At 37.5% G+C, this 26,477-nt stretch overlaps 1 protein-coding gene across 2 annotated transcripts in view; it reads left to right on the top strand.

Annotated features, from left to right (window-relative positions):
• The first annotated feature begins 1,693 nt into the window (after positions 1–1,693).
• The window catches only part of aifm1 (apoptosis inducing factor mitochondrion associated 1), a 68,217-nt gene continuing 43,433 nt past the window's right edge, over positions 1,694–26,477 (top strand). Inside the window, exons 1-4 of one of the 2 annotated variants that reach the window (XM_059977324.1) lie at positions 1,694–1,877; positions 7,316–7,452; positions 20,105–20,210; positions 24,426–24,458. In XM_059977324.1, coding sequence (XP_059833307.1) covers positions 1,790–1,877; positions 7,316–7,452; positions 20,105–20,210; positions 24,426–24,458 — 364 coding nt within the window. In that variant the 5' untranslated portion in view covers positions 1,694–1,789. The remainder of the gene's footprint in view (positions 1,878–7,315; positions 7,453–20,104; positions 20,211–24,425; positions 24,459–26,477) is intronic. The other variant, XM_059977325.1, reaches the window with a different exon arrangement.

Raw genomic sequence — 26,477 nt, 5'->3', positions numbered from 1 at the left:
GTTTTAGATTTGGGAGACAGGCATGTGGATGGGGGAGATTGAAGGCAGAGACACCTGCTGGAGGTTTTTGTGGAACACAAAGGCTACCAATACTGGAATCTGAAAAGACAGTAATTGGAAATATTAGATGAAGATTCTGTATGAAGGACAGATGGAACCAGATGGAGGAGGGGGTACTTGGTACATAAAATATGTACTGTAGGTACTAGGTGTAGGACCTGTACATTCTCAGTCTTATCCACTGCTAGGGTGAGCCCAAACAATGGTACCTCAAATTCTGCCTGGACAGCCTTCAACTCAATGGTATGAATGTTGAATTGTTTTATGTCCACTGTTTTCCCTTCCCCCTTCAGATCCATCACTGATCCTCCCATTTTTGTTCTCTTCCCCTCTCCACCCTTTTCCCAAGTCACCTACTATCCACACACTTTATCCACTAGTTCCCCTCTTCCCACCTAATTTCATCTGCCAGTATCTCTCCTGTTGACTCTTACCTTAAAAGACAGGTAGTTTTTGTGTTCCTGTTACCATCCTCTGGCAGCTGTCTCCACCTTTGTCCTCCCCTCCCTTCACTTCGCTCCATCTGCCTGTTTTTGTTTTCTCTATGCCTCCATCTATCATCCACCGGCCTCTGTCCTCGATCTGCACCCTGGCCCCTTTCCTACCTGGCTCGATCTGCCTGTCATCCTTTGCCCTTCCTCAGCCCACCTATTACTTACCCCACTCTCTTTCTACTATCTTCTCTCATTGCCACAGTAGCACACCGGTTAGCACGACACTGTTACAGCACCAGTGACCCAAGTTCAATTCTGTTTGCATAATCTCCCCATGACCATGGTTATTTCTTTCAGATGCTCCAGTTTCCACCTAAATTCCAAAGATGTACAGGTAATTAGGTTAATTGGTCCCATGAGTGTAATTGGGTGGCACAGGCTGATTGGGCTGGAAGGGCCTGTGACTCTTCTAAAAACCTCTTGGGGCTGATGCAAGAGAACATTTTCTTTCCTGCTTTACATGCTGCTCGACTTGCTGAGTCCCTCCAGCAGATTGTTCTTTTTTTCTAGATTCCAGCATGTTGAACATCTGTGTCCCTCTGGTCTTTATTGGGCTGCAGTGATTTACAATTTGCTTAAAATAGAAATAAACTTGAAATATTTCACGTATATTGAAAGACTTAAGTATTATTTATTTACTTGTTTTGTTATTCGCAGGTTGTCTACTTTTGCACGTTGGTTATTGGTAGGTTTTCATTGATTCTATTGTATTTTCCTGTCTTATTGTGAGTAGTTTTAAGAAAATGAGTCTGGAGATGGAATATGGTGATAAGCGCGTACTTCGATAATAAATTGAACGTACATGTAAAACAGAAAATGCACAGCAAGTCTGGCATCATTTTTCAGGAGAGAGGTGCAGTTATCGTTTCCCTCCCCATTAATGATACCTGACATGTTATGCATTTCCAGCAGCTCCAATTTTTACTTCAGCATTTGCCTTCCAATTTCTGAAATGGATGGATATACAGTCAATTCTCACTCAACAGCACAAGTGTTGCAGCTTTAATGACATTTCCGAGAATTTTACCCTTTTACGGGCTTGTTCCGGAACTCCTCTCCGAGTTCTGCCTGCACTTCGGGAGCTCTCGCTGGCTATTCTCTGTGCGCGTGGACTGGCGCGGGAGCGAGCTCGGCCGGTGTCCGCGCCTGCGCAGCACCGGCATCGCTTTGCCGTAACAGTAGCGGTGAGCGGTGGAGCAGGAGTAACGCCGGGTCAAAGGATACACATTGCAACCATGTTACAGTGCAGGGCAGTATGGCAGAAACTAACGCCGTTGAGCAGGGCATCGTCCGCACTAGCGAGGAGTAGCGTCAAGAGGCGAGGTAAACAGCTGGTACATGCGTGGGCAGTTTGCTGGCGACTTGGCCTAGGCCTTGCTTGTGTGTCCTGGGAAATGCAGCCTATCCAGTGGGGCCCGTGTCCGCGAAGGTCGTGGGAAACATCCAGTGCAAGATCATTGATGATAGCTCCACTGAGTCCAGTTTATTGTATACGGCCCATTGCTTCGGCAGTATTTTTCCCCAACTTACATCCTTGTTCTCCATTATATTTTCTGTGACTAAATGGAGAAGCAACAACAGTTTTGACCTGTGCTTTTCACGGAAGGTGCTAATTGGCAACTTGCTATTTTAATTCTTGAAATTACTGGGGACTCTGCACCGTATGAGTTTCTTAAACGGTGCACATGTGAAACTGTCGGGCTGTCCTTTTGTTATTAAATCTATTCTCGTTTGTACTAGCATGCAAGGACCAACACTTGTCAACTAGTAAAAGTTAAATGTTACCCAGAGGTAAATTGAGGACAGACGTTCTGTAAGTACCCAACTTGATGGCCTCTAGAATAGAAATATAATCCTTAATATACAGTAATATTTTTTAAAAAATTTCCCAGAATCAAAATGGGAAAAAAAAACACAATCCCAGAAATGAATGGCACCATTGGAGAAAACAGTTGATATTTTAATTCAACCCCCCCCCCCCCCCCTCACCTTTTGCCAGTGTTGGGAGTATGAGGGGATGTAAGGAGTTTTGTACAATAACAGAGGCATGAAAGTGGAAGCGTCGAAGGCATAGAAGATATGACAAGAATGTGGTGGTACTCCATGACGAAGTGGATGGAAAGAAGGAAAAAAACAATGTTTTTAGTAAAATGAAAAGCCAGGCATAGTCATGTATAGGTGAGAAGAGTCAGTAACAGGGCTGATAGGAATAGACTAGGGAGTTGCAGGGGCAACAGTTTTTGTTTCAGAGTGCTGAGAGGAAAGTTTTAGCGATGACATATTGAATTGTCTTTGAGTGTTCGTGCTGGTGAACTGGAAGGTGAGGGAATTAGGATATGAGAGTAATCCTGGGAGGGAGAGGAATGAGTAACAATAGAACTGAAAGAAGTCTGACTCACTCAAGGTTCCCAGCTCTATGTGGGGAGCATTCCACATCAGTAAGCTTTTGGAATATGCATTCGAAAATTGGTTTGTTTGGTTCAAGGGGAAAATAATTAAAAATAAAAATATATAATTCATTTTTTCTCCGTGGATCCACTATTCACCAGTTTTCTGTCTTTTGCACCATATACTTATTTTCTTAAACACCCTGTGCAGGGGATCTTTTGAAACCTCAATCATATCTTCAAACATCCATTAAATTTATGAATATATCTTGGTTTTAGTGGATCCAGTGTACAAAGGAGATGTGTGAAGTATTCAACAAAATGTCTAAAGTACTCAGCAAGCCAGGTCATCTACAGAGATACTCAGACTTAATATTTTGTCTGAAATTCATGGGACTAAGAAAAAAAAATTGCAGATTTTCACAAAGTACAGAGACAGGAGGGGCTCGGATGGGGTGGTAAGTCACAGTTAAAAGTCTGTAGCAGAGTAATTACTGGCATCTGTTGCCACCAGCTGCTGTTATCTGGAATCATTGGACTAGAACTATGGTGTCTGCTACCTGATTGTAAGACAAGATCTGAGTATTGAGTTTCAGTTGAGTTTTATTGGGGCAGTGTGGAAGCGTGTGGGGAAGGAACTGTGCAGGAGAATTAGAATGACAAACAACTGGAAGTTGGGGATTATATTTCTGGACTGCAAAGAAGCCCAATCTATTTCCAGTTTTGAAAATCAAGCATCACGAGCACTGAGGAGATACGAATGAGCAAGGTAAAAAGGGCAGGTGTTGCTTCTCAAGTGATTACTTGGTAAAGGCAATGGATATTGGTAGAGCTAATCCCTTTGAGATGCTGAGTAGAGAGAAGATTAGATGGTGGCACCATACTCTGAACTATGGAAATTGCTGGGGAATACAACCATACCGAAAAACAATAACTAAGGCTAATCTTGACCATCCCATGCATTTTCATTGTTCAGTAATTTTAAATTAAACTTGTAAACAAAATCTTAGAATCCAGTCTCTGGGTAGAGTCGAATTAACTCATTTAGTTCTTTTCATTCAGATTTATAAAAATTCATAGGGGTTCACCTTACCTCAGAATCAGAAGATCATATTTTTGAATCCCAAAGACTTGTGTACATACTCTCAGTTGTCAGTTTAGGGCCTAGACTCGGGCAGATCTGTTAGTGCATTATTGTTCCCACTAACCTTTGGATAACATGTTAAACATCAGAGATCTAACTCCCTGATATATAAGATTCCCTGGAAATACTAGAAGAGTTAACAGTTTTACTTCTGTATAGCCAATACTTATTCTTTGGGTGCTACCAAAAGTTGGTTGTTTCATCAATCATTTTGATTATTTCAGTGAGATCACTTCACTTGATTACTGTGTTGCTATTTCAATTCCACATGAAAACTTTTTAAAGATTTAAAGGCATTTAGATGAAATCAATGGAGTAAATACTTGTACTTGGAACTAAAATTTGGAATTGGAAATAGCATTGAGGCAGACACTTCAGCCCATCACGTCCATGCTGTTGATCGAGCACCTTTTCTCCCCATTTTCTATCTTGCAACTCCATCAACCTTCCCTAACTGAGTCTCCTATCACCTCCCCTACACTAAAAGAAATTTACTTTAGCCAATTAACTTGCCAACAGCCATGTATTTGTCACTGAAGATGTCTTTGTCATCATGGGTCTCAAACTGAAATGTTGATTCTCCAGTTCCTTCCATGATTGCTGTCTGATCCACTGAATTCTTCTAGCATCATGTTTGTATGCAGTTGGAAACTGGAGCCATATCTCCGTATAGGGAGAACATGCCAACTCCATATAGATTGTACCCATGGTCAGGATCAAACTGAGGTGTCTTGCGCTGTGAGGCAGCAGCACTAATCACTGTGCTGTCTGTGTACTTGTATTTAATCACTAATTACCATCCTGGAGGGTGCAGCACCCTAATTAGGGTGGTTAGGGGAAGAGAAAACAACAGAATTTCCTTTGTTTCTTTCAGGGGAAATTTTGCCTGACAAATCTGTTGGAGTACTTTTAGGAAATAACAGGCAGGATAAACAAAGGAGAATCAATGGATGTTGTTAAGGTCTTTGACAAGGTGCTGCACTAGGCTCCTTAACAAGATAAGAGCCCATGGCATTACAGGAAAGATACTAGCATGGATAGAAGATGGCTCACTGGCAAGAGGCAATGTAGTATGAATAAAATGGGCCTTTTCTGTTTGGCTCCCAGTGACTAGTGGTGTTCTGTAGTGATTAGTGTTGGGACCACTTCTTTCCAGGTTATATATCAATGATTTGGATGGTGGAGTTGATGGCTTTGTAGCCAAGTTTGCAGACGATATGAAGATATGTGGAGGGGCAGGTAGAGTCTGTAGATGGACTTGGATGAGAATAGGTAAGTTGCAGACGGAATACACAGTAGAGAAGTGTATTTTCATGCACTTTGGTAGAAGGAATAAAGGTGTTGAGTATTTTCTAAACAAGGAAAATGTTCTGAAATCAGAGGTACAAAGGGACCCTAAAGGTTAACTTGCAGGTTAAGTTGGTGGTGATGAAGACATTTATAAGGCCACATCATGAGTACCAGGTATACTAGACAATCCCAACGGAATTGCAGCTGAGATGTTGCCTCACCTGGAAGGATAATTTGGGGCCTTGAATGGAGGTGAGGGAGGAGGTGAATGTGCAGGTATAGGACTTCTTCCACTTGCAGGGCCAAGTGCCAAGAGGGAGATTAGTAGGAAGGGATGAATAGATGAGGGAATCATGAAGGGAGCAATCCCTGCAGAAAGCAGAGAGTGGTGGGGGGTGGGAGTAAAGATGTGATGTTAACATTTATTTTGAGAGGGCTAGAATATAAAAGCATGGATGTAATGCTGAGGCTTTATAAGGCATTGGTCACTCCACATTTGGAGTGTTGTGAGCAGTTTTGAGCCTGTTATCTAAGAAAGAATGTGCTGGCATTAGGGTCCAGTGGAGGTAATGATGCTGGGAATGAAAGGGTTAACAGATAAGCATTTAATGGCTCATGGCCTGTACTCACTGGAGTTTAGAAGAATGAAAAGACATCTCATCAAAACCTGTTGAATATTGAAAGACTTGGATAAAGTGGATATTCCCTATAGTGCAGGAGTCTGGAACCAGAAGGTACAGCCTCAGAATAGAAAGATGTCCCTTTAGAACAGAGATGAGGTAGAATTTCTTTAGTCCAAGGTGGTGAATCTGTGGAATTCATTGCTACAGGCAGCTGTGGAAGCCAAGTCATTGTGTATATTTAAACTGGAGGTTAATAAGTTCTCAATTAGTAAAGGTGTCAGTGGTCACGGGGAGAAGGCAGGAGAATGGGGTTGAGATGGATAATAAATCAACTATGATGGAATGGTAAAGCAGACTTGATGGGCTGAATGGCCTAATTCTGCTCCACTGTCTTATGGTTATATGCTTATGGTCTTTATAGTGGGCCTCTGAGCATGTTGTAACGCTGAGGTAATTTAGTTAGAAAATATAAATAAAATATACTTAAATATGGTCTCCTAATCAGCCTCAACTCTTTGAGGAATAGTCTGTGATGCAGTCATAGATGAAAATAGCATGGAAATGGGTCCTCCAGCCTATCAAGTCAACACCAGTTATCAGCCACCCATTTACAATGACCATACATTAATCCTATTGTTTTATCTCCCACCATTCTCTTCAACTTCCTCCAGGTTCTACTACTTGCTTCTACAGTAGGGGCAATGTACAGTAGCCAATTAGTCACTAGCCTGCATGTTTTGGGGATTTGAGAAAAGATTCACACAATCACAGAGAGAACATGTGAACTCCAGAGTGACAGTACCTGAAGTTCAAATTGAACCCAGGTTTCTGGTGCAGTGAGGCAGGGGTTCATTTAGCTGCTCTGCTGTGCTACCTGTATCTTCAGGTATCATTAGTTATTTATGATAAAAGCTTGTATTTTATTGAGTGCAAACAAGTTGGGCTTTCATTCACAAAGATGATAACCACATATCTTGATTGGGGTCTTAATAACCAAACGATTTTGAAATTCGGATATAAAATTATTCTCTGATCCAAATGAATTACAAAATGATTTTGCTGTGTGGTTCAGATTCTGATCTGTGTTTTTGTAGTGTCATTTAGACACTATTTATCATTGTTTTTATTTAATTGAGATCTATGCCAAATGAAGTAATAACTTAATACTTTCATTTCAAATTCACTTTCATAGTCAATATCTAAGATACTTAATTGAGTTACAGATGTACTTCTGTTAACCTGCCTTCCAAAATTATGTCTGTACCTGGCGTCAAGTTCTGACTATTTTTTTCTTTTGCAATAAATTTTGCTCTTTAGGAACTTTGTTTCAGCGATGGAAACTTCCTTTAGAACAGCAGATGAACAGGCAAATGGCTAGCGGCGTTGAACCTCATGGCTCTGGCGCTATTTATTTAGTGCTTGTTGGCTTGACAAGTTTAGGAGCTGGTGCTTATGTAAGTAGTAGAGATATTTAATAAAAGGAATGAGCTTTCCACCTCTGCTTCTGTTGGTAACATTTTGGAACCCTTGGGGACATCCTAATATCTCTCTACTTCCAGCTCAGTTTCTTTGCCTTGCAGGTACTTGTAACTGGAGAGAAGACGTAAAAAGTACAGAATGGATTGCATAGTTAATTTAATCTTTTTTACTGTGTGACCCTTAATTTTATCAGCCCTTTGGTTGCACTTTTTGTTAAAAAAAATTGACAGTCATTTTGATTTACGTTGTTAATTTCCCATTATTCTATTCTATTTATTTGCATCAGAATTAAACACATTTGTGAATTAAATGGCATGACCAAGGTCTCCTGCTGTCTATGCATTATTCTTTATCTTATCCCATATTTTTCAAATTATTTTTTATGTATTACCTTTTTATAAACATACTGAGCATTATGTTATAATTCAGAAAAGATCACCTTTATTATCGATCATTTATACTATTAAAAGCCATGTAGAAGGATTTTCTATTAATGTTTAATTGAGATAGCATAGTAAAGAGAAAAAATAGAAGCTTTCATTGTTTAAGAAATGTTAATTACTGAACTGATTGGAAAAACATACCATGGAAAAGAAATTACTTGAAGGCCTGAAGTTTCAGGCTACAATAGTATTAATAATTTCCTGGTAGTTCCTTTTATGTTTATTTCTCACTCAAATGAATATATGATTGTATTAATATGTTTGTGCACACTGTAAAGATATTGTCATCATCAATAAATATCAGAGGTATAGAGATTTTTTTCAAAAGTACTTAGTCATATACGCAGTCAAGCCTATCACTGAAATTAAGATCTTCCCTCCTACCCCTCTCAGCCCACCCACAAAAAGTTCACTGAAAAGCAAAACAGATGTTTTCAGAGGGAAATATCCGTTTCTAATTGCTTTTTTTATCTGGAATTGTACCACATATTGGAAGAATTATGAAAGCAGAAATAATATCGGAATCAATAGACAATCTTTCTCTGTCCACAACAGTATGTTAGATCAAGCTAGTTGTTTTGGCAAGTTTGCAAAACAAAAGCATTATTCATGTTTTTGAGCTAGTCTCTTGTTACATTTTAATTGTCACACATTGGAAAGGAAAGCTGAATAAAAGTGAAATGAAAGGGCTGCGAAATGGAAGGGTTCTCACTTTTTCTCCACTGTTTTCTTCCTTTACTCTTCACCTGATTTTCTTCTCTACTTTTCCATTCTTCCCTACAGTTTTCAAGCCTTACAAAATGCCTCCTGTAGGACCCTCAACAGGGTGTTTGATGTCCACAGGTGTGTCAAGGAACAGCAACAACAATCTCATGTACTTCATCATTGTTGGTGGAACGTTCATTGGGGGAATTGCATATGTAAGCCAGCTTTGCCCTTCTGTAGTTATATTTCAAATATCTCCTGTGGGTGGAGCATTATGATGTATTTTTCATATTAGTAGTGTCCATTTTGTGATACTATCAATGAGGTTTAGCAGTGAGCAACTTGAACTGCAGAAAATCTTTAGTGTTATAAATTTGAGAGTTTAGTTTGATGAGACATTTGAGGTAGGATCCACAATATAACCACGTAGAAGAGGCACAGAAATTTTTGGTAATTAATAATTGTACCTGGTGCAGTTTATGCACATCATCTAATAAGAATGAGGAACAGGGGTAGGCCACTCAGCCATAAATTCTGCCCCACTATTAAATAAAATTATGACTATTTTCTTTGCAATCTGAACTTCACATTCTTATAGTAACCTTGTACCATTTTGCTTATAAAGAACCTCTGCTTTAAATATTCATGAGTTCTATTTGTGTCTCCCTTTTCCAAAGACACAATGCTCTGAGAGAAAATTTTACCTCTTTTTTATGTCCAACCTGAGTTTAGATTCTCCCAAGAATCTGTCCTTTTGAAACCACTCAAATTTTATTTCTGTTTAATTTTTTCTTACTCTTCCAAGCCTACCTAGCTTGTCTAGTGTTTCCTGATAATCAGTCTGTCCATCTAATTATTAATCCAGAACACCACTAATCTGTTTACAATGTACATTTAGTTAAAGGAACATCTTCCTTAACTAAGATGACCAATACTATACACTTCAGCTTAGTATGAGTTCCATTTAGGAAGAATGAGATAATAAGTTGTAAACACAAGAGATTCTACAGATATTGGAAGTCCAGAGCAACACACAGAAAATACTGGAGGAATGCTATCCCAGCTTGGGTGTCAAGAGTTTGGAGTTCATTTCCCACATCACCTCTAAGGAGTCTGTATGTCCTCTCTGTGGAATACGTGGGTTTTTCTCCAGTTTCCTCCAAAGACATACCGATTAGTAGGTTAATTGATTAATATACATTTTCTCATGATTAGGTTAGGGTTAATTTAGAGGTTTCTGGGCATCACAGCTCAAAGGGGCGGAAGGGCCTATTCAGCATTGTATCTCAGTAAATAAATAAACTCAGCAGGTTTGGCAGCATTTGTGGAAATGCGAAAACAGCCAATGTTTCAGGATGAGACCCTTCAACAGGAGTAAAAAAGGAGGGCGAAGACAACGGAAGAAAAAGGCTTTGGGGGAAGAGGAGGAGGACAAGTTATGAGTGTGAAGCCAGATGGGTTGAAAAGGTGAAGGGCTGGAGAAGGGGGAATTGGATTGGATTGGAGAGGAAAGTGGAATATGGGAAAAAGAAAGGAGGAGGAACACCAGGTGGAGGTGGTGATCAGGTGAAAAGAGATAAGAGGCTGGAGTGGGGAATAGAAGACATGGGAGGGGGAAGAAAAAAAAGTAAAAAAATTACCAGAGGAGAAATCAATGTTGATGCCATCAGGTTGGAGGCTACCTAGACGGAATATGAGAGGTTGCTCCTCCAACCTGAATGTGGCCTCATCGTGGCAGAAGAGGCCATAGACCGATGTGTCGAAATGGGAATGTGGTTAGGAATTAAAATGGTTGGCCACTGGGAAATTCTGCTGTTAGCAGATGGAGTGGAGGTGCTCAACAAAGCGGACTTTCAATTTACAACAGATCTCTCCAGTGTAGAGTAGCTCACATTTGGAGCACTGGATGCAGTGGATGATCCCAACAGATTCTCTGGTCAAGTGTTGCCACACCTGGAAGGAATGTTTGGGGCCCTGAATGGAGGTGAGGGAGGAGGCAAATGGACAGGTGTAGCATTCATATCACTTGCAGAGATATGTGCCAGGAGGGAGATCAGTGCTGAGGGATAAATGGACAGAATTCCAAGGGGGAGTGATCCCTGAGGAAAGTGGAGAGTGAAGGGGAGGAAAAGATGTGTTTGGTGATGGAATCCCATTGAAGTTGGTGGAAGTTGCAGAAAATGTTGCAATAAATCATTTAGTCAGGAGTCTAGAAACAGGCCGTTCAACTCGTGTGTCAGCCACCATGTATCAATCTATACAAATCCCATTTATCAACACTTTGTCTTTGGCTTACTGTGCCTCACCTATTCAAGCATGCATCCAGATGCTGCTTAAATGTTGTAAGAATACTTGCCTCCAACCATCTTCTCATGAAGTGCATTCCAGATTACTACAGCTCTTTGGCTGACAAATTCTTCATCAGATCCCTTCTGAATCTTGTTCCTCACCTGAAGCCTATAGCCTCCGGTTTTGGATGCCTCTACCATGGGGAAAAGGTTTCATACTGTTTATCTTACCTATGCCTCTCATAATTTTGTGTATCTCTATTGGGTCTCCCCTTAGTTTTTCTGCTGCAAGGAAAAGAAACCCAAACTTGGAACTGTAGCATTCAGTTCCAGACACAGATTAATTTTCTCTGCGTTCTCCAGTGTGTAAAGAACTGCATGCAGTATTCACGATGTGGATTATTTTATGTTTTATTATGTTATATTAAGACCTTAGCTTTTATCTTCATTTCCTGGGCATAGAAAATAAGTGTCCCATATGCAGCTTTCTCCATCCTATTTATCTGTACTACCACCTTCAGAGACCTTTGATCTTGTATTCAAAAGTCACTTTCTTTCCTTAAATTATTTCTGACTGATACCCTGCAAACTACTCTATTTCCTCCTACAGCTGCTTTGGATACACCTCCAGGCAATGGGATTTATCCATCTTTATTCTCCTTCAGACACCTTTTACTTGCTTTTTCATCCTGACATGCTGTAGTTGCTTTTTCATAATTTTTTTCCTAATGGCCCCCACACTGCCTTTGGTTACCTTCTTGCTTTTAATTTTTTCTTAACATTATTTGCCAGTGATATTTCAAGGCCCTTTTTTTTAAGAAACCTCTTCCCCTCACTGCATGCAGAGATGCACTTTTTTTATTTACCCCTGAAGAGTTCGTTCATGATCCATGCTGTATGTCTACCATGCATTTCCTTTTTCAATATCCAAGCCTTAGAATCCACTGATAACCAGGGTTCCATGGACTTGCTGTGTTGACCTATCATACCTAAGGGAAAACAATGGCTTTGAACTCAATTTCAATTTTAAAAGACTCTCATCTTTTAAGTAGCTACCACAACTCAATGTTTGATGGTCCTGTTATGGTATTGAAATTGGCCTTCCCTTAGTTCAGGGGCTTAATTTCTGGACAATCCTTTACCCTTTCAGCAACTGTTTTCAAAGTTCAAAGTAAATTTATTATCAAGTGTTTATATATGTCACCATATGCAACCATATTATTTATTTTCTTGTGGACATACTCAATAAATCCGATAACCATAATAGGATCAATGAAAGACAGGGTGGACAGTCAAGTCAAAAGACAACAGACTGCAAAAACAAAAATAAAGAAAAGAAAAATAATAATAAATGAACAAGAAATGTTGAGAGTCCTTGAAAGTGAGTCCATAGGTTACGGGAATAGTTCAGTGATGGAGCAAGTGAAGTTATCTCCTCTGGTTCAAAAGCCTGATGGTTTATGGTTAATAATTCTTCCTGAACCTGGTGATGTGAGCTTTGAGACTCCTGTACCACCTTCCTGATGGCAGCAGCGAGAAGAGTGCATGACCTGGGTGGAAGATGGATGTTACTTTCATGCAACAACTCTCTGTGATGGACTGGGCCATATCCACTACTTTTTGTGGAAATTTCCATTCAAGAGCATTGGTGTTTCCATAACAAGCGGTGATGCAGCCAGTCAATACGCTGTCCACCACACATGTATAGAGGCTTCTCAAAGTTTTAGATGTCATACTGAATCTTCACAAGTTCCCAAGGAAGTAAGGGTGCTGTTATGCTGTCTTTGTAATTGCTCTTGCTTGCTGGGCCCAAGACACGTCCTTTGAAATGATGACACTGAGGAATTTAAAACTTGCTCACCCTCACCACCTCTGAACCTCTGATGAGAACTGGCTTGTAGACTTCAGTTTCTTCCTCCTGATGTCAATAATCCACTCCTTGGTCTTGCTAACATTGAGTGAGAGAGAGAGGTCGTTGTTGTGGCACCACTCTTGTCAGATTTTCGATCTCCCTCCTGTATGCTGATTCGTTACCTCCTTTGATTCAGCTTATGGTGGTATCATCAGTAAACGACATGGAATTGAAGCTATGCTTAATCACACAGTCGTAAGTGTAAAGTGAGTAGAGCAGGGAAGAGACATTGTTGCCAATCTGAACTGACTGGAGAAAATCGAGGATACAGTTGCAAAAGGAAGTATTGAGGCCAAGGTCTTGAAGCTTATTCATTAGTTTTGACTCAAACTATTGAGTCATGGTAACCGTCTGAAACTGCTTGCTCACTGACACTTGACTGGTTCACTGACCTGTAGTTGCTTCCAGTGCACTAATACATAGAGCTGAATTTTCATCCCTGGATGCAAATGGGTATTGTCAACCATCTGGTGACCTCAATTAATTTGTTAAAGCTGGCCTCTATCTAAGAATATTATGCCTCAAACCTCCGTCTGGATATTGGTAATAGTAGCTAAAGCTGTCTAAACTCCAGATTTGGGAATTGCACCTTTTTTTTCCCTGTTTTACTTTGTCATGCCTACCTTAAAGTCCATGTCTTTAATAAAGGTAATTTCTCCTATAGATCATTAAGAATTCCTCCCTCATTACACTCCATGAACCTTTTTAACTTGAAATATTTTTATTTGTAAATAGAAAGCAAAGGGTAAGAAGTGTAATGATTGAGCAGCTGAAGCTCGGAAAAGTCAAGGCTGTGGTGAAGTTCACTTTGTGGTAGGTTAGTCCATGAAAAGAGCACTTCAGTATGAAGTACACAAGTGACCATCTTCAACAAAGGACAGAAATCACATTATGATAACTGCAAAAGGGTCTTGCTATCAACTGCTAGAAAAAGTAATTGCTAACAACTGCTAGAAAAAGTAATTGCTAATATTCTCAATCACCTCTTTCCAGTGGTTGTGGGCCTCTCCCCAAATTACGATGTAGATGCTATCCATATTTGCACATTTGGATGCCCATTTCCAAGTTACCATTGTGTTGCTCATTGAAGCAATAGGCAGACACTAGACTGGCAGAGTAAGGTAGTTTATTCTGAATTCCATCACTGTTTGAGATTGTTGTGGACAGAGGAAAAGAATGTTCTCAAAATATTCCTGTGAAAAGTGCGGTATACCAATAAGTGGCAGGAATCCCTGTCTCAAAGTGAGGGAGCATTTGAGTTCCCATTGAGAATTTGGAGTCCATGAGTAGAGACCACACAAAATGTTGGAAAGAGAACACTACTTGTCAAGCTATCCATCTATCTGTCCCATCTAGCATTTAGCTCCACCTGTTTCAGAGTCTGAATGTCCAGAGACTAGGGTGGAAGCAAGTCATCCTTGAACACATAGGACTGCCTTAGAAGATTAGCATTATGTTTCTTTAGTTAATGTATAGGAAAACATTGGTTTAGTTTTCTTTTTAAATCAGAACCAAGGGCATGATCTTGGTTGAGACTTAGAAAAATAAAATTTAATCTAATGATTTCCTAAATAGCATAATTTAATATTTATTTCATATGCAATTGATTTTGGTGCATTTCTTAAAAATCATGTAGTTACTCTGGGATTTTGCATTTATTGCAGTAATTATTGCTTTTAACAATGCTTTAAAATGAGTATTATTTACTTTTCTAATTTTAAGTTTGTCTATCAATTCATTTATCTTGTTTTTCATTGCTACCATGCAACGTGATAGTTTTTTAAAAAACATGATCAGATTTTTCTTCCAGTGTTTAATATATAACCTTCACGACCTATTTATTTATAATTTATAAATGACATTTTCATTGTTAAATGTAATTTGTCATTCTGCTGCATAATTTCTGAATAAGGGTCCATTCACTATTATTCCTCTCTTGAAATAATGTTGATCTGCTCGAATCATCCTATTGAAATTAGTTTATAAATTGTTCTTAAGTTATTTTATTAATTTATTTTTACTCTGTAAACATTGCATTGTTTATCTTATATAATAAAAATTGAAAGGTAGAACAAAGAACAGTAAAGCACAATGCAGGCCCTTAAGCCTACAATGTTGTGCTGACTTTTTAACTGGCACCAATATCAAGCTTAACTCCTACCATCCCACTTAGTCCTCTATTATTATTTAATCTATCTAATAGTCTCTCAAAGGCCCCTAATGTAGCTGCCTCTACCATTCATTATTAGATGATTAGACAGTGGTTCAAAATATTGTGAAATTGTCAGGAGTTAACTTCTATTTATTGTGATTTCCCCTTTATTTCATCTCATAATTCAATTTACATTTGCAATATGCCGTCTCTGGTCTTAAATTTTAGCTATTAGTCTAATCTAGTGCTGATTTTATTTTATGTTCAATGGAAGTACCCACTGATTTTTTGAATGGAACAACAACCTCCTACATAATAAGCTTGTAGGCCTCTAACTTCCAGGAACATGTTCAAGTTTATTATCATTCAATCCACATATGAACACAGCTAAAAGAGGCGCTCCTCAGGGACCAAGGTGCAAAGTACAGTACATATACACTGTATGTGATATAAAATAATATTAAGAGATTTAAAAGGTGTATTCTGTTGATTTGCAAATTAACATGAAGAGCTTGTACTGCTATTGCTTTAATAAATAACATGTACCACTATCAAAAGTCTTACTGCCTGGGGGCAGATGCTTTTGATTTTGTTTTTAATTGGAATTTCTAGAATCACTACTCAGTCACAAAGCTGAAGTTTAAAAAAATCTGACAAAATTGTGAATTCCTCTCTTCCCTTCCTGAAATTATTTTAATTGTGTTAGCTTCATTATATCTGGATGTTATTCTTTGCAAAAATGTTGTTACAGTACAACCTTCCTTGGTGGGTCTAAATTGAAAAGTAGCTTGATTCTAACATTCTAACATTCTAATGAAGTCAAGTCAGAAATATATTGGCCGTTTATGATAGTTTGAAGCTAATTTGTTTGAAACAGTCTTAATTGAAATAAGCAAACAATAATCTCACATAACATCCAGTTCCAGTTGTTAGCTGAAACCTGAAGTTATGAAATTTGCTGTTTACTATATGCTCACTAAGGGTATTGCTACATTAATTGGCCTAGCCTCCACTTAGAAACTGTGTTTATCAATTGCTTTTAAATCCTATCTCTGCTGCCTTACTCAAGTCATCCATATAAATATTTTTTAAAATCCTCCTATTTCGTCTAAAGTGATTTTTGTATCTTTTGTTATCATTCAATCTAAAATTTAGTAGTTGTAATCGTGATCTAAATAATGCTGTACATAGTGTATAGAGGGAATTTGTATCACTGCAATGTTTTTATTATGAAATCTCATTTTCTAAAGTGCTGGTATGCATTTCACAAGGATTTGTGCTTCCTTTGCTGGATCTTACTTAAAAGTTCTTGTCCTTACACTTTTTCCCCTTCTCCTGCTGCATTCCAGATCAGAAACACTGAAGCCTTTACTTACAGTTGCAAGAAAAGATTCGTGAACCCTTTCCAATTACCTGGTTTTCTGCACTGATTACTCATAAAAGGTGGTCTGATTTTCATCTAAGCCACAATAGTAGACAAACACTATCTGTCTAAACTAATAACACAAACAATTGTACCTTTTGTAGTCGATACTGAGTACACCATTTAAACAGTCACGGTCTAGTTTCAAAACAGTATGTGAACCTCTAGATTAATGCCTTCCAGAGAAGCTATTTGAAGTCAGGTGCTCTAATCAATGAGATAAGATTGGAGGTGTGGGTTGTAGAGGTGCCCTGCCCTATAATAAAGATACGCAAGGTCAGTTTACTGACAGAGCCTTCTCTGATCAAGAAAGATCTGTTTATGTGTATTTTACCTCAATTAAAACAACTTTCAGAGGACCTGAGGAGAACTGTAGAGATACATGAAGCTGGAAAAGGCTACTAAAGCATTTCTAAAGACCTGAGTGCTCATCAGTCCACAAATGGCTGAAGAAATTGTCTACAAATAGAGGAATTTCAGAACTGTTGCTGCTCACCTTAGGAGTGGGCGTCCTGCAAAGCTCACACCAATAGCCCAATGTGCAGTGCTGAAGGAGGTGAAAAAGAACCCAAGGGTAACAGCAAAAGACCTGCAGATAACCAGAACTTGCTGAAGTGTCTGTTTCTGTGTATACTATAAGAAAAACACTGAACAAGAATTGTGCTCGTGGATGGACACCAGGGGCGAAACTACTACTCTCCAAAAAAAAATTGCACTCATCTCAGGTTTGCAAAAGGCCATCAAGATGTTTTACAATCCTTCTGCGGACAAATGCGACAAAAGTTAGATTTTTTGGCGGAAATGTACACCACTATGTTTGGAGGGAAAAGTGCACTGTACACCAACACCAAAACCTCATCCCAACTGTGAAGCATGTTGGAAGGAGCATCATGGTTTGGGGCTGCTTTGCTGCCTCAGGGCCTGGGCAGCTTGTAATTATTGAAGAAAAAATTAATTAAAAGTTGTCTCAAAACATTTCACAGGAGAGTGTCAAGGTAGCGGTCTGTCACCTGAAGCTTAATAGAATTTGAATGATGCAACAAGTGTATATTATCCTTAGATGCAGAAAAAGCCTTTGATAGGATTGAGTGAAATTATCTTTTTAAGACCTTAGAAAAGTTTAATTTTGGGCCTAATTTTATTCGTTGGGTTAATTTAATTTACTTGTCTCCTACCGCTCAGGTTATTACTAACTCTCAAATTTCTAAGCCCTTTAAATTACAGCGGGGAACTAGACAAGGTTGCCCTCTTAGTCCTTTACTTTTTGCTTTAGCTATAGAACCCTTAGCAATAGCATTCCGAGAATCTCAGGACATTTCTGGTATACTAAGGAAAAGTATGACTCATAAAATTTCATTATACGTTGATGATATTTTACTTTTTATCTCTAACACTGAAGCTTCTTTACCTTCGGTTCTTTCTTTAATTTCCCAGTTTAGTTCTTTTTCAGGATGTAAGCTGAACTTACATAAAAGTGAGCTATTTTCTTTAAATGATCTAATGTCATCAAATGCCAAATTTCCATTCCAAGTTGTTACAAGTCAATTTACATATCTAGGTGTAACAATTACTAAAAACTTCAGGAATTTATTTAAAGAAAACTTAAACCCCTTATTGAATTATGTGAAAAAGATGCTTTCTAAATGGTCTCCTCTTTCTTTATCCCTAATTGGCTGGATTAATTTGATTAAAATGAAGATTCTTCTTAAATTTTTATATCTTTTTCAGGCCTTATCTATTTTTATTCCTAAGACCTACTTTGATTCTTTAGATTCAATTTTAACATCTTATATTTGGAATAATCAAGCTTGTTTAAGTAAAGTTTACCTACAAAGAAATAAAGAGATGGGTGGATTAGCCCTACCCAATTTGAGGTTTTGCTATTGGGCTGCCAATATAAGGAATATTACTTTCTGGTCTTCTTATAATTATCGTAAAGATTGCCTATCATGGGTCTCCTTAGAAGTTAATTCTGTAAAAAATTCCTCTGTTGTCTCTCTTGGATCATACTCTTTTTCAGCAAATAAAATAACAGATAACATAATTGTTAAGCAAACTTTAAGGATTTGGTCTCAATTTAGGAAATTTTTTGGTTTAGCGAATTTTTCATTATCATCTCCCATTCTCCTTAATTAATTTTTTATCCCTTCCATGACTGACAATGTCTTTAAGGATTGGGATGAACTAGGTATTAAGTGTTTTTGGGACCTGTTTATCTCAGGATCTCTTGCTTCATTTGACCAATTGTCAACTAAATTTGCACTCCCAAAAACACATTTTTACAGATACCTTCAAATTAGAGATTTTTTACTTTCTCAATTAACTACTTTTCCTATAGGTCCTGATTAACTTTACTGGATGATCTTTTAAATTTAAAACCTTTTGTTAATGGTTCTATTACCAGTATCTATAACTTGTTGATTGAATCTAGACAAGACTTTTTAGATAAAATAAAAAAATGCTTGGGAGGATGACCTAAATTGTGAGATTTCTGATGATAGATGGAATAAAATTCTTAAACAGGTTAATAAATCATCTTTCTGTGCTCGTCATTCTCTTCTACAATTGAAAGTGGTTCATAGAGCTTACATTTCTAAACAGAAGCTGTCCAGTTTTTATCCGAATGTTTCTCCACTTTGTAATAAATGTAACTCTGCTGATGCCTCTTTAATTCATATGTTTTGGTTTTGCCCTACAATTGAAAAGTTTTGGCGGGAAGTATTCCATACCTTCTCGCAACTTCTTAGGGTCCAATTTGACCCAAATCCCCTTACTGCCTTGTTTGGTATTATTGCAGATGAAGATATAACTTTAAATACTTCTAACCTACAGGTTTTAGTTTTTACCTCTCTTTTAGCAAGGAGAGCAATCTTGCTTAAATGGAAGGAGTCTACCCCTCCTACATATCTTCAATGGCTACGCGATATTATGTCTTATCTAAATCCGCTGCTCAGTCTTAAATTCGAAACAATCTTTTTATGATATCTGGGGACCTTTCATAAATTGCTTTTCCAATTTATAAAGTTTAACAGTGCGCAGACTTTTGTGTATATTTTTATCTTCTCTTCTTAAGCGAATATGTTTTCTAATTTATCCATTATCATCCATCAGTTTTTTTCTTTGGTAGTTGGTAGGGGGTTGACTTTTTTTATATATAATTTTTTTTAATGATGTATGACCTATCTTTAAATTTTTGATTACAGAATTGTATACCTTTTTGTGTTGTGCTATATCAATTTTCTTACAATATATGAATGTACACAAGTTATGTTGAGATGTATCTATGTGTTGCACTCTGTAAATCTTGTTTTTTTGTTCTGAATAAAAATATTGTAAAAAGAAAGAAAGAAAGATTCTGACTTAGATGAAGGTCAGGCCACATTTTATGAGTAATTAATGCAGAAAACCAGGTATTTGCAAAGGGTTCACAAATGTTTTCTTGCAACTGTAGAGCCCAATTGAGATCAGATGTTTTTCCTGTTGCTAGACCAGTAAAGAGCTAAAATAATTTACAGTTCTTAAAATATTGTGAAAATACATTTAACACTATATCAAATGTGTAATGAATGACAGGAAGATAAATTTCAGAAACCATTAAGTGTGAAGGTTATTTTTATATTGATTTGTGAATGTTGATCTGGTTATTGTAATGTTGGTTTGATTATTGATCCAGATGGACTGCATTAATGCCATTTGCTCAACAGGCATATATTACAATACAAGAAGATAAAGAAAGGTACAATGAACGAGTAACTCAGTTAATGTCAAGATCCAGTGTAGAAAGGAAACATGAAGAATTGTCAACCAAAGGTATGTAAGTATTTTTTTTCCTGCTCCCTTGAGGTGTGGAACTAGAGAGAGGTTCTATGTCAGTGATGCAGTAGCTTGGCGATAATGTCATTGAAACTCTTGTATTCTTCGAAAGTGTGCTTCAGAAGTTATCTAACTTGGAGTCTAGAGCTGATTCTGAAATTGATATCCTTAAAACACTTCTCAGTTGACCCATTGCTCTGTAATTTGGACTAGAGACCTTGTTCGAATTTTGTTTTTCTTATTTCTTGTCAAGTTTGCATTTACTGAGGCCTAACAGAAGCCAATGAACTTCAGTTTATTTTTCCTGTGTGGTTTACTGACCATTTTAGCCATTAAAAGTGCATTATATAAAAATAAGCTGCTGCCTGTCTTGGTTCTGCCACGTTTATTTGTTCTTTATGTGTCATTTCACAGTGACATGGGCGACCATGGTCTCTTCATAACCATTATTGTTCTTGGCAAATTTTCTACAAAAGTGGTTTGCCATTGCCTCCTTCTAGGTAGTGTCTTTACAAGACGAGTGATCCCAGTCATTATCATTAATTTTAAGAGATTGCCTGGCATCAGTGGTCGCATAACCAGGACTTGTGGTATGCATCAGCTATTCATATGACCATCCACCACCTGCTCCCATGACTTCCCTTGTACCTCCTATCTCTACCCTTCACCCGTATCACGTAAAATGGCCAAAACCATCATTTAACTTTTTAGCATTAGTTATATTTGTTTTCAAAGACAATTTTAATGAATGTGAATTGAATTCAATTCTGTCACATCAGTTGTTAGCATCCCACAATTATGTTATAAATTAGAAAGCTAGTTTCATTTACATCCAGAATCATATTTAATCCTTTGTCACAGCATGATGGGCATTACTTATATAGTGAAACTTCTGTACACTAAGCAACTTGGACAAATATCTGTTGGTCATATGTCATTTTTGCTATAGTGGAACTGTTAATCCAGCAGGCTGAAGACTTTGGTGCCTGACTATAAGATTTTCTTAATTATCAGATGTTATTTTGTTTATATTTGAATACACTTTCATTCACATTCTAACAGATGTTTCACAATAGCTTTCACAATGTTTTAGTGAACTCAGGATGTGGAACCTGAGTCCTGACGATTGAGTGGGAAGTGCGAGAATCACAAACCCAGCAAGTGAAATTGCAAGTGTCACCTGTTAAACCAGATGCTGAACCATCGTGACTTTGGAATGGTTGGATAGCATTCTACTGATACAAAATTATAAACACGAGTTGACTTATTGCCTAAATTTCCTTTCCTTCATATGTGGAAATTCTTTCTAAGAGTTTGAACTTGTTTGTTGTGTTTAGAAAACACACTTCTTTTCTTTCTTTCTTTTTAAATCTTTTTATTAATTTTTAAGCAAACATAAATGAGACATGAATACAGAGAGTTTGAAAGTACATAGTAAATAGTTTAAGTAGACGTTAAAATATATGATAATCAATATATAATAACCTCCCAAACTCATAGTATTTATGAACATAAGAAATAAAAAATACCCCAAAAAAAGAAGAAAAAAACACTAACCAACATGGGCCATCGGATAATGTCAAATTATACAGTAGTGCCAATAACTCCGAACCTCCATCCAAATAATTGATAATAAAAGTGAGGTTTAGGAAAAGACAATTCAACTCATATGAAAATGTTGAATAAATGGTCTCCAAGATTCTTCAAATTTAACTGAAGGATCAAAGACAACACGAGATTTCTAAGCTCAAACACGAGATAGTTTGAGAAAACCACTGAAATATAGTTGGAGGATTAATTTCTTTCCAATTCAATAAAATAGATCTTCTAGCCATTAATGTAACAAATACAATCATTCGTCGAGATGAGGGGGATAAACAACTATTATTCGCCAATGGTAAACCGAAAATTGCAGTAATAGGATGTGGTTGGAAATTGATATTCAGAACTATTGAAATAATACTGAAAATATCTTTCCAGTAATTTTGCAAACAAGGGCAAGCCCAAAACATATGGGTCAATGAAGCAACATCAGAATGACATCTGTCACAGGTTGGATTAACGTAAGAATAAAATCGAGCAAGTTTATCCTTAGACATATGAGCTCTATGTACAACCTTAAATTGTATTAGGGCATGTTTAGCACAAATAGAAGACGAATTGACTAATAATAAAATTTTCTCCCACTGCTTAGTGGATATAAGACAATGAAGTTTTTCCCATTCCTTCATAATTTTTTCTGATACTTCTGGCTATATTTTCATGATCATATTATAAATAACAGCTACTAAACCCTTCTGTCAAGGATTCAGAGCTAAAATTCTTCCCGTAATGTCCAATGGACATAGTTTCGGAAAAGACTGTAACTCATTATTCAAAAAATTTCTAACTTGCAAATATCTAAAAAAAAATGAGTTTTAGGTAAATTATATTTATTAGATAGCTGTTCAAAGGACATAAAGCTATCTTCTAAAAATAGATCACGAAAACATGTTATACCTTTTGTTTTCCATTAAACAAAAGCTTGATCCATAAAAGAGGGCTGAAAAAAAAAGTTAGATATTATAGGGCTTGATAAGATGAACTTATTCAAACCAAAAAATTTACAAAATTGAAACCAAATTCACAATGTATGTTTGACTATAGGATTATTTATTTATTTATTCAATTTAGATAAAAAAGAAGTGAAAATCCTAAAATTGAAAGCAATGAAAAGTCTTGTACAGATTTACATTCCAAATTTACCCATTGTGGGCAAGCTGCTATAGTCGATTCTTGTGTCCAAAATATTAAATATCGTACATTAACTGCCCAATAGTAAAATCTCAAGTTTGGCAAAGCCAAACCACCCTCCTTCTTAGGCTTCTGTAAATATTTTTTGCTTAGTCTAGGATTTTTGTTCTGCCACAGATAGGAAGATATTTTGGAGTCAATAATATCAAAAAAAAAGATTTAGGAATAAAAATTGGTAATGCTTGAAATAAATTTAAAAATTTGGGTAATACCATCATTTTAATAGCATTAATTCAACCAACCGATGACAAAGAAATATGGAGACCATCTGGTAGCAAGTTGCTTAATTTGGTCAGTTAAAGGTAAGAAATTAACTTTAAATAAATATTTATGTTTTTTGGTAATTTTAATACCCAAGTAAGTAAAATAGTCTGTGACAACTTTAAGTGGTAAATGTTTATAAATCGGAACTTGCATATTTAATGGAAATAATTCGCTTATTAAAATTCAATTTATTACCAGAAAAGTTACTAAACTGAGCAAGCAAGGATGAAATAGCAGGAATAGATCTCTCAGGGTCGGATATGTATAGTAACAAATCATCAGCATATAATGATAACTTATACGTCCCTTCCCCACGAGTAATACCCAAAGTATTAGGTGATTCACGAATGGCTATAGCTAAAGGTTCCAAAACAATGTCAAATAGTAAAGGACTTAAAGGACAGCCTTGCCTTGTACCACCGAATAACTGGAAAAAAAGGAGATCTTTGATTATTGGTAAAGACCAAAGCCAAGGGTTTATAGTATATTAATTTAATCCATGATATAAATTTTGAACTAAAATTAAAATGCTGCAACATATGAAATAAATATGGCCATTCAACTCTAACAAATGCTTTTTCAGCATCTAAAGAAATGACACATTCTGGTATTTTGGGTGAAGGAGTATAAATAATATTAATTAATTTTCTAATGTTAAAAGATGAGTAGCAGTTTTTAATAAATCCAGTCTGATCTTTAGAAATAATTCCAGGTAATATATTTTCTAATCTAGTGGCCAAAATTTTACTAAAAATCTTAAAATCCGTATTCAGCAAGGATATAGGCCGATAGGATGCACATTCAATAGGGTCTTTATTTTTTTTAAGAATTAAAGAAATAGAGGCTTCATAAAAAGATTGTGACAATTTGCCTATAATTAACGCATCTTTAAGAATTTTACAAAGCCAAGGAGAAAGTATAGAGGAAAAGGATTTAAAAAATTCTACAGTATAACCATCCGGACCAGGAGCTTTACCGGAATTCATTGAAAAAATAGCTTTTTTTATTTCAGTTGACACACTTCTAGTTAACTCTTAAAGTGATAAGCATGACCACATTTATTTAATGAAGGCTTAAAGTTGGCATATTCATTCATTGTGATTAATTTTTGCTATAAATTGTAAAAAAAAACTCTCTTTTCCTTGAAATTTATAGGTGAGAAAGAAGGTGAGGCAGCAACACCAGAAGGTAAATCTTATACTTCCTTCTTCTTGGCTTAATCTATTCTGTTATTGTCTTGAAGTAATTCTGGAAGATTTCTAGACTTGTTTCAAATTTTGAATTAAGATCTATCATTTAATGAATTGTATACTGATAGATCAAAGGTTCTTATTTTTCTTTTACTGAATGAGCATTTCACCAAACAATTTTCAAGCAGCTGTTGTCAAACAACTGGTACAAGTTCAAAAGCATTAGGCATAATATAAATGTTTTCCTACAATCTGGAAGGGAAAGCATGCTATTTATAATTAATCATCTGCATTTGTGAAAAGTAGTGTTTGAGCCGCAACTCAAGTCAAGTCAAGTCAACTTTTATTGCCATTTCGACCATAACTGCTGGTACAGTGCAGAGTAAAAATGAGACAACATTTTTCAGGACCATGGTTTACATGACACAGTACAAAAACTAGACTGAGCTATGTAATAAAAAAAATACAGAGAAAGCTATACTAGACTACAGACCTACACTGGACTGCATAAAGTGCACAAAAACAGTACCGGCATTACAATAAATAATAAACAGGACCGTAGGGCAAGGTGTCAGTCCAGTCTTTGGGTATTGAGGAGTCTGACAGCTTGGGGGAAGAAACTGTTATATAGTCTGGTCGTAAGAGCCTGAATGCTTCGGAGCCTTTTCCCAGATGGCAGGAGGGAGAAGAGATTGTATGACGGGTGCATGGGGTCCTTCATAATGCTGTTTCCTTTGTGGATGCAGCATGTAGTGTAAATGTCAGTGATGGTGGGAAGAAAGACCCTGATGATCTTCTCAGCTGACCTCACTATCCGCTGCAGGGTCTTGCGATCTGAGATGGTCCAATTTCCGAACCAGGCAATGATGCAGTTGCTCAGGACGCTCTCAATACAACCCCTGTAGAATGTGATGAGGATGGGGGGGGGGGGGTGAGAGATGGACTTTCTTCAGTAGAGACACTGCTGGGCTTTCTTTTCTATGGAGCTGGTGTTGAGGGACCAGGTGAGATTCTCCGTCAGGTGAACACCAAGAAATTTGGTGCTTTTTACGATCTCTACCAAGGAGCTGTCAATGTTCAGCAGGGAGTGGTCGCTCCGTGCCCTCCTGAAGTCAACAACCATCTCTTTTGTTCACATTAAGAGACAGGTTGTTGGCTCTGCACCAGTCCGTTAGCCACTGCACCTCCTCTCTGTAAGATGATTCGTCGTTCTTGCTGATGAGACCCACCATGGTGGTGTCATCGGTGAACTTGATGATATGGTTCGAGCTGTGTGTTGCAGCACAGTCGTGGGTCAGCAGAGTGAACAGCAGTGGACTGAGCACGCAACCCTGGGGATGCTGCTCCCGATCCGGACTGACTGAGATCTCCCAGTCAGGAAGTCTAGGATCCAGTTGCAGACGGACGTGTTCAGACCCAATAGGCTCAGCTTTCCAGTCAGTTTCTGAGGGATGATTGTGTTGAATGCTGAACTAAAGTCTATGAACAGCATCCGAACGTATGTGTCTTTTTTGTCCAGGTGGGTTAGGGCCAGGTGGAGGGTGGTGGCAATGGCGTCATCTGTTGAGTGGTTGGGACGGTACACAAACTGCAGGGGGTCCAGTGAGGGGGGCAGCAGGGTCCTGATATGCCTCATGACGAGCTTCTCGAAACACTTCATGATGATGGATGTAACTGCAGTGGGACGGTAGTCATTTAGGCAGGACACTGAAGACTTCTTCGGCATGGGGATAATGGTGGCGGCCTTGAAGCACGTTAGAATGGTGGTGCTGCTCAGGGAGATGTTGAAGATGTCTCTTTCTTTTTCTTAAATAGCAAGGAATAAATCAGATAGAAAACTTTGTGGGGTACGAAATTTCAGAAAGCATGGATCAATTGTTTTTGATACCCTGGTTAGTTTATATTGGTTTAAACAAAATTTATGACGCTTACAGTTTTTTAACATCTTATAGTTTTACATTGGCTTGAAGTACTGGCGCATAAGCACTTCAGAACCAAAAATTTAATTGTTTGGAAC

The sequence above is a fragment of the Hypanus sabinus genome, chromosome 8 (assembly GCF_030144855.1).
Source record: "Hypanus sabinus isolate sHypSab1 chromosome 8, sHypSab1.hap1, whole genome shotgun sequence".
Lineage (NCBI taxonomy): Eukaryota > Metazoa > Chordata > Chondrichthyes > Myliobatiformes > Dasyatidae > Hypanus > Hypanus sabinus.
This window is presented reverse-complemented; position numbering and strand designations above follow the sequence as displayed.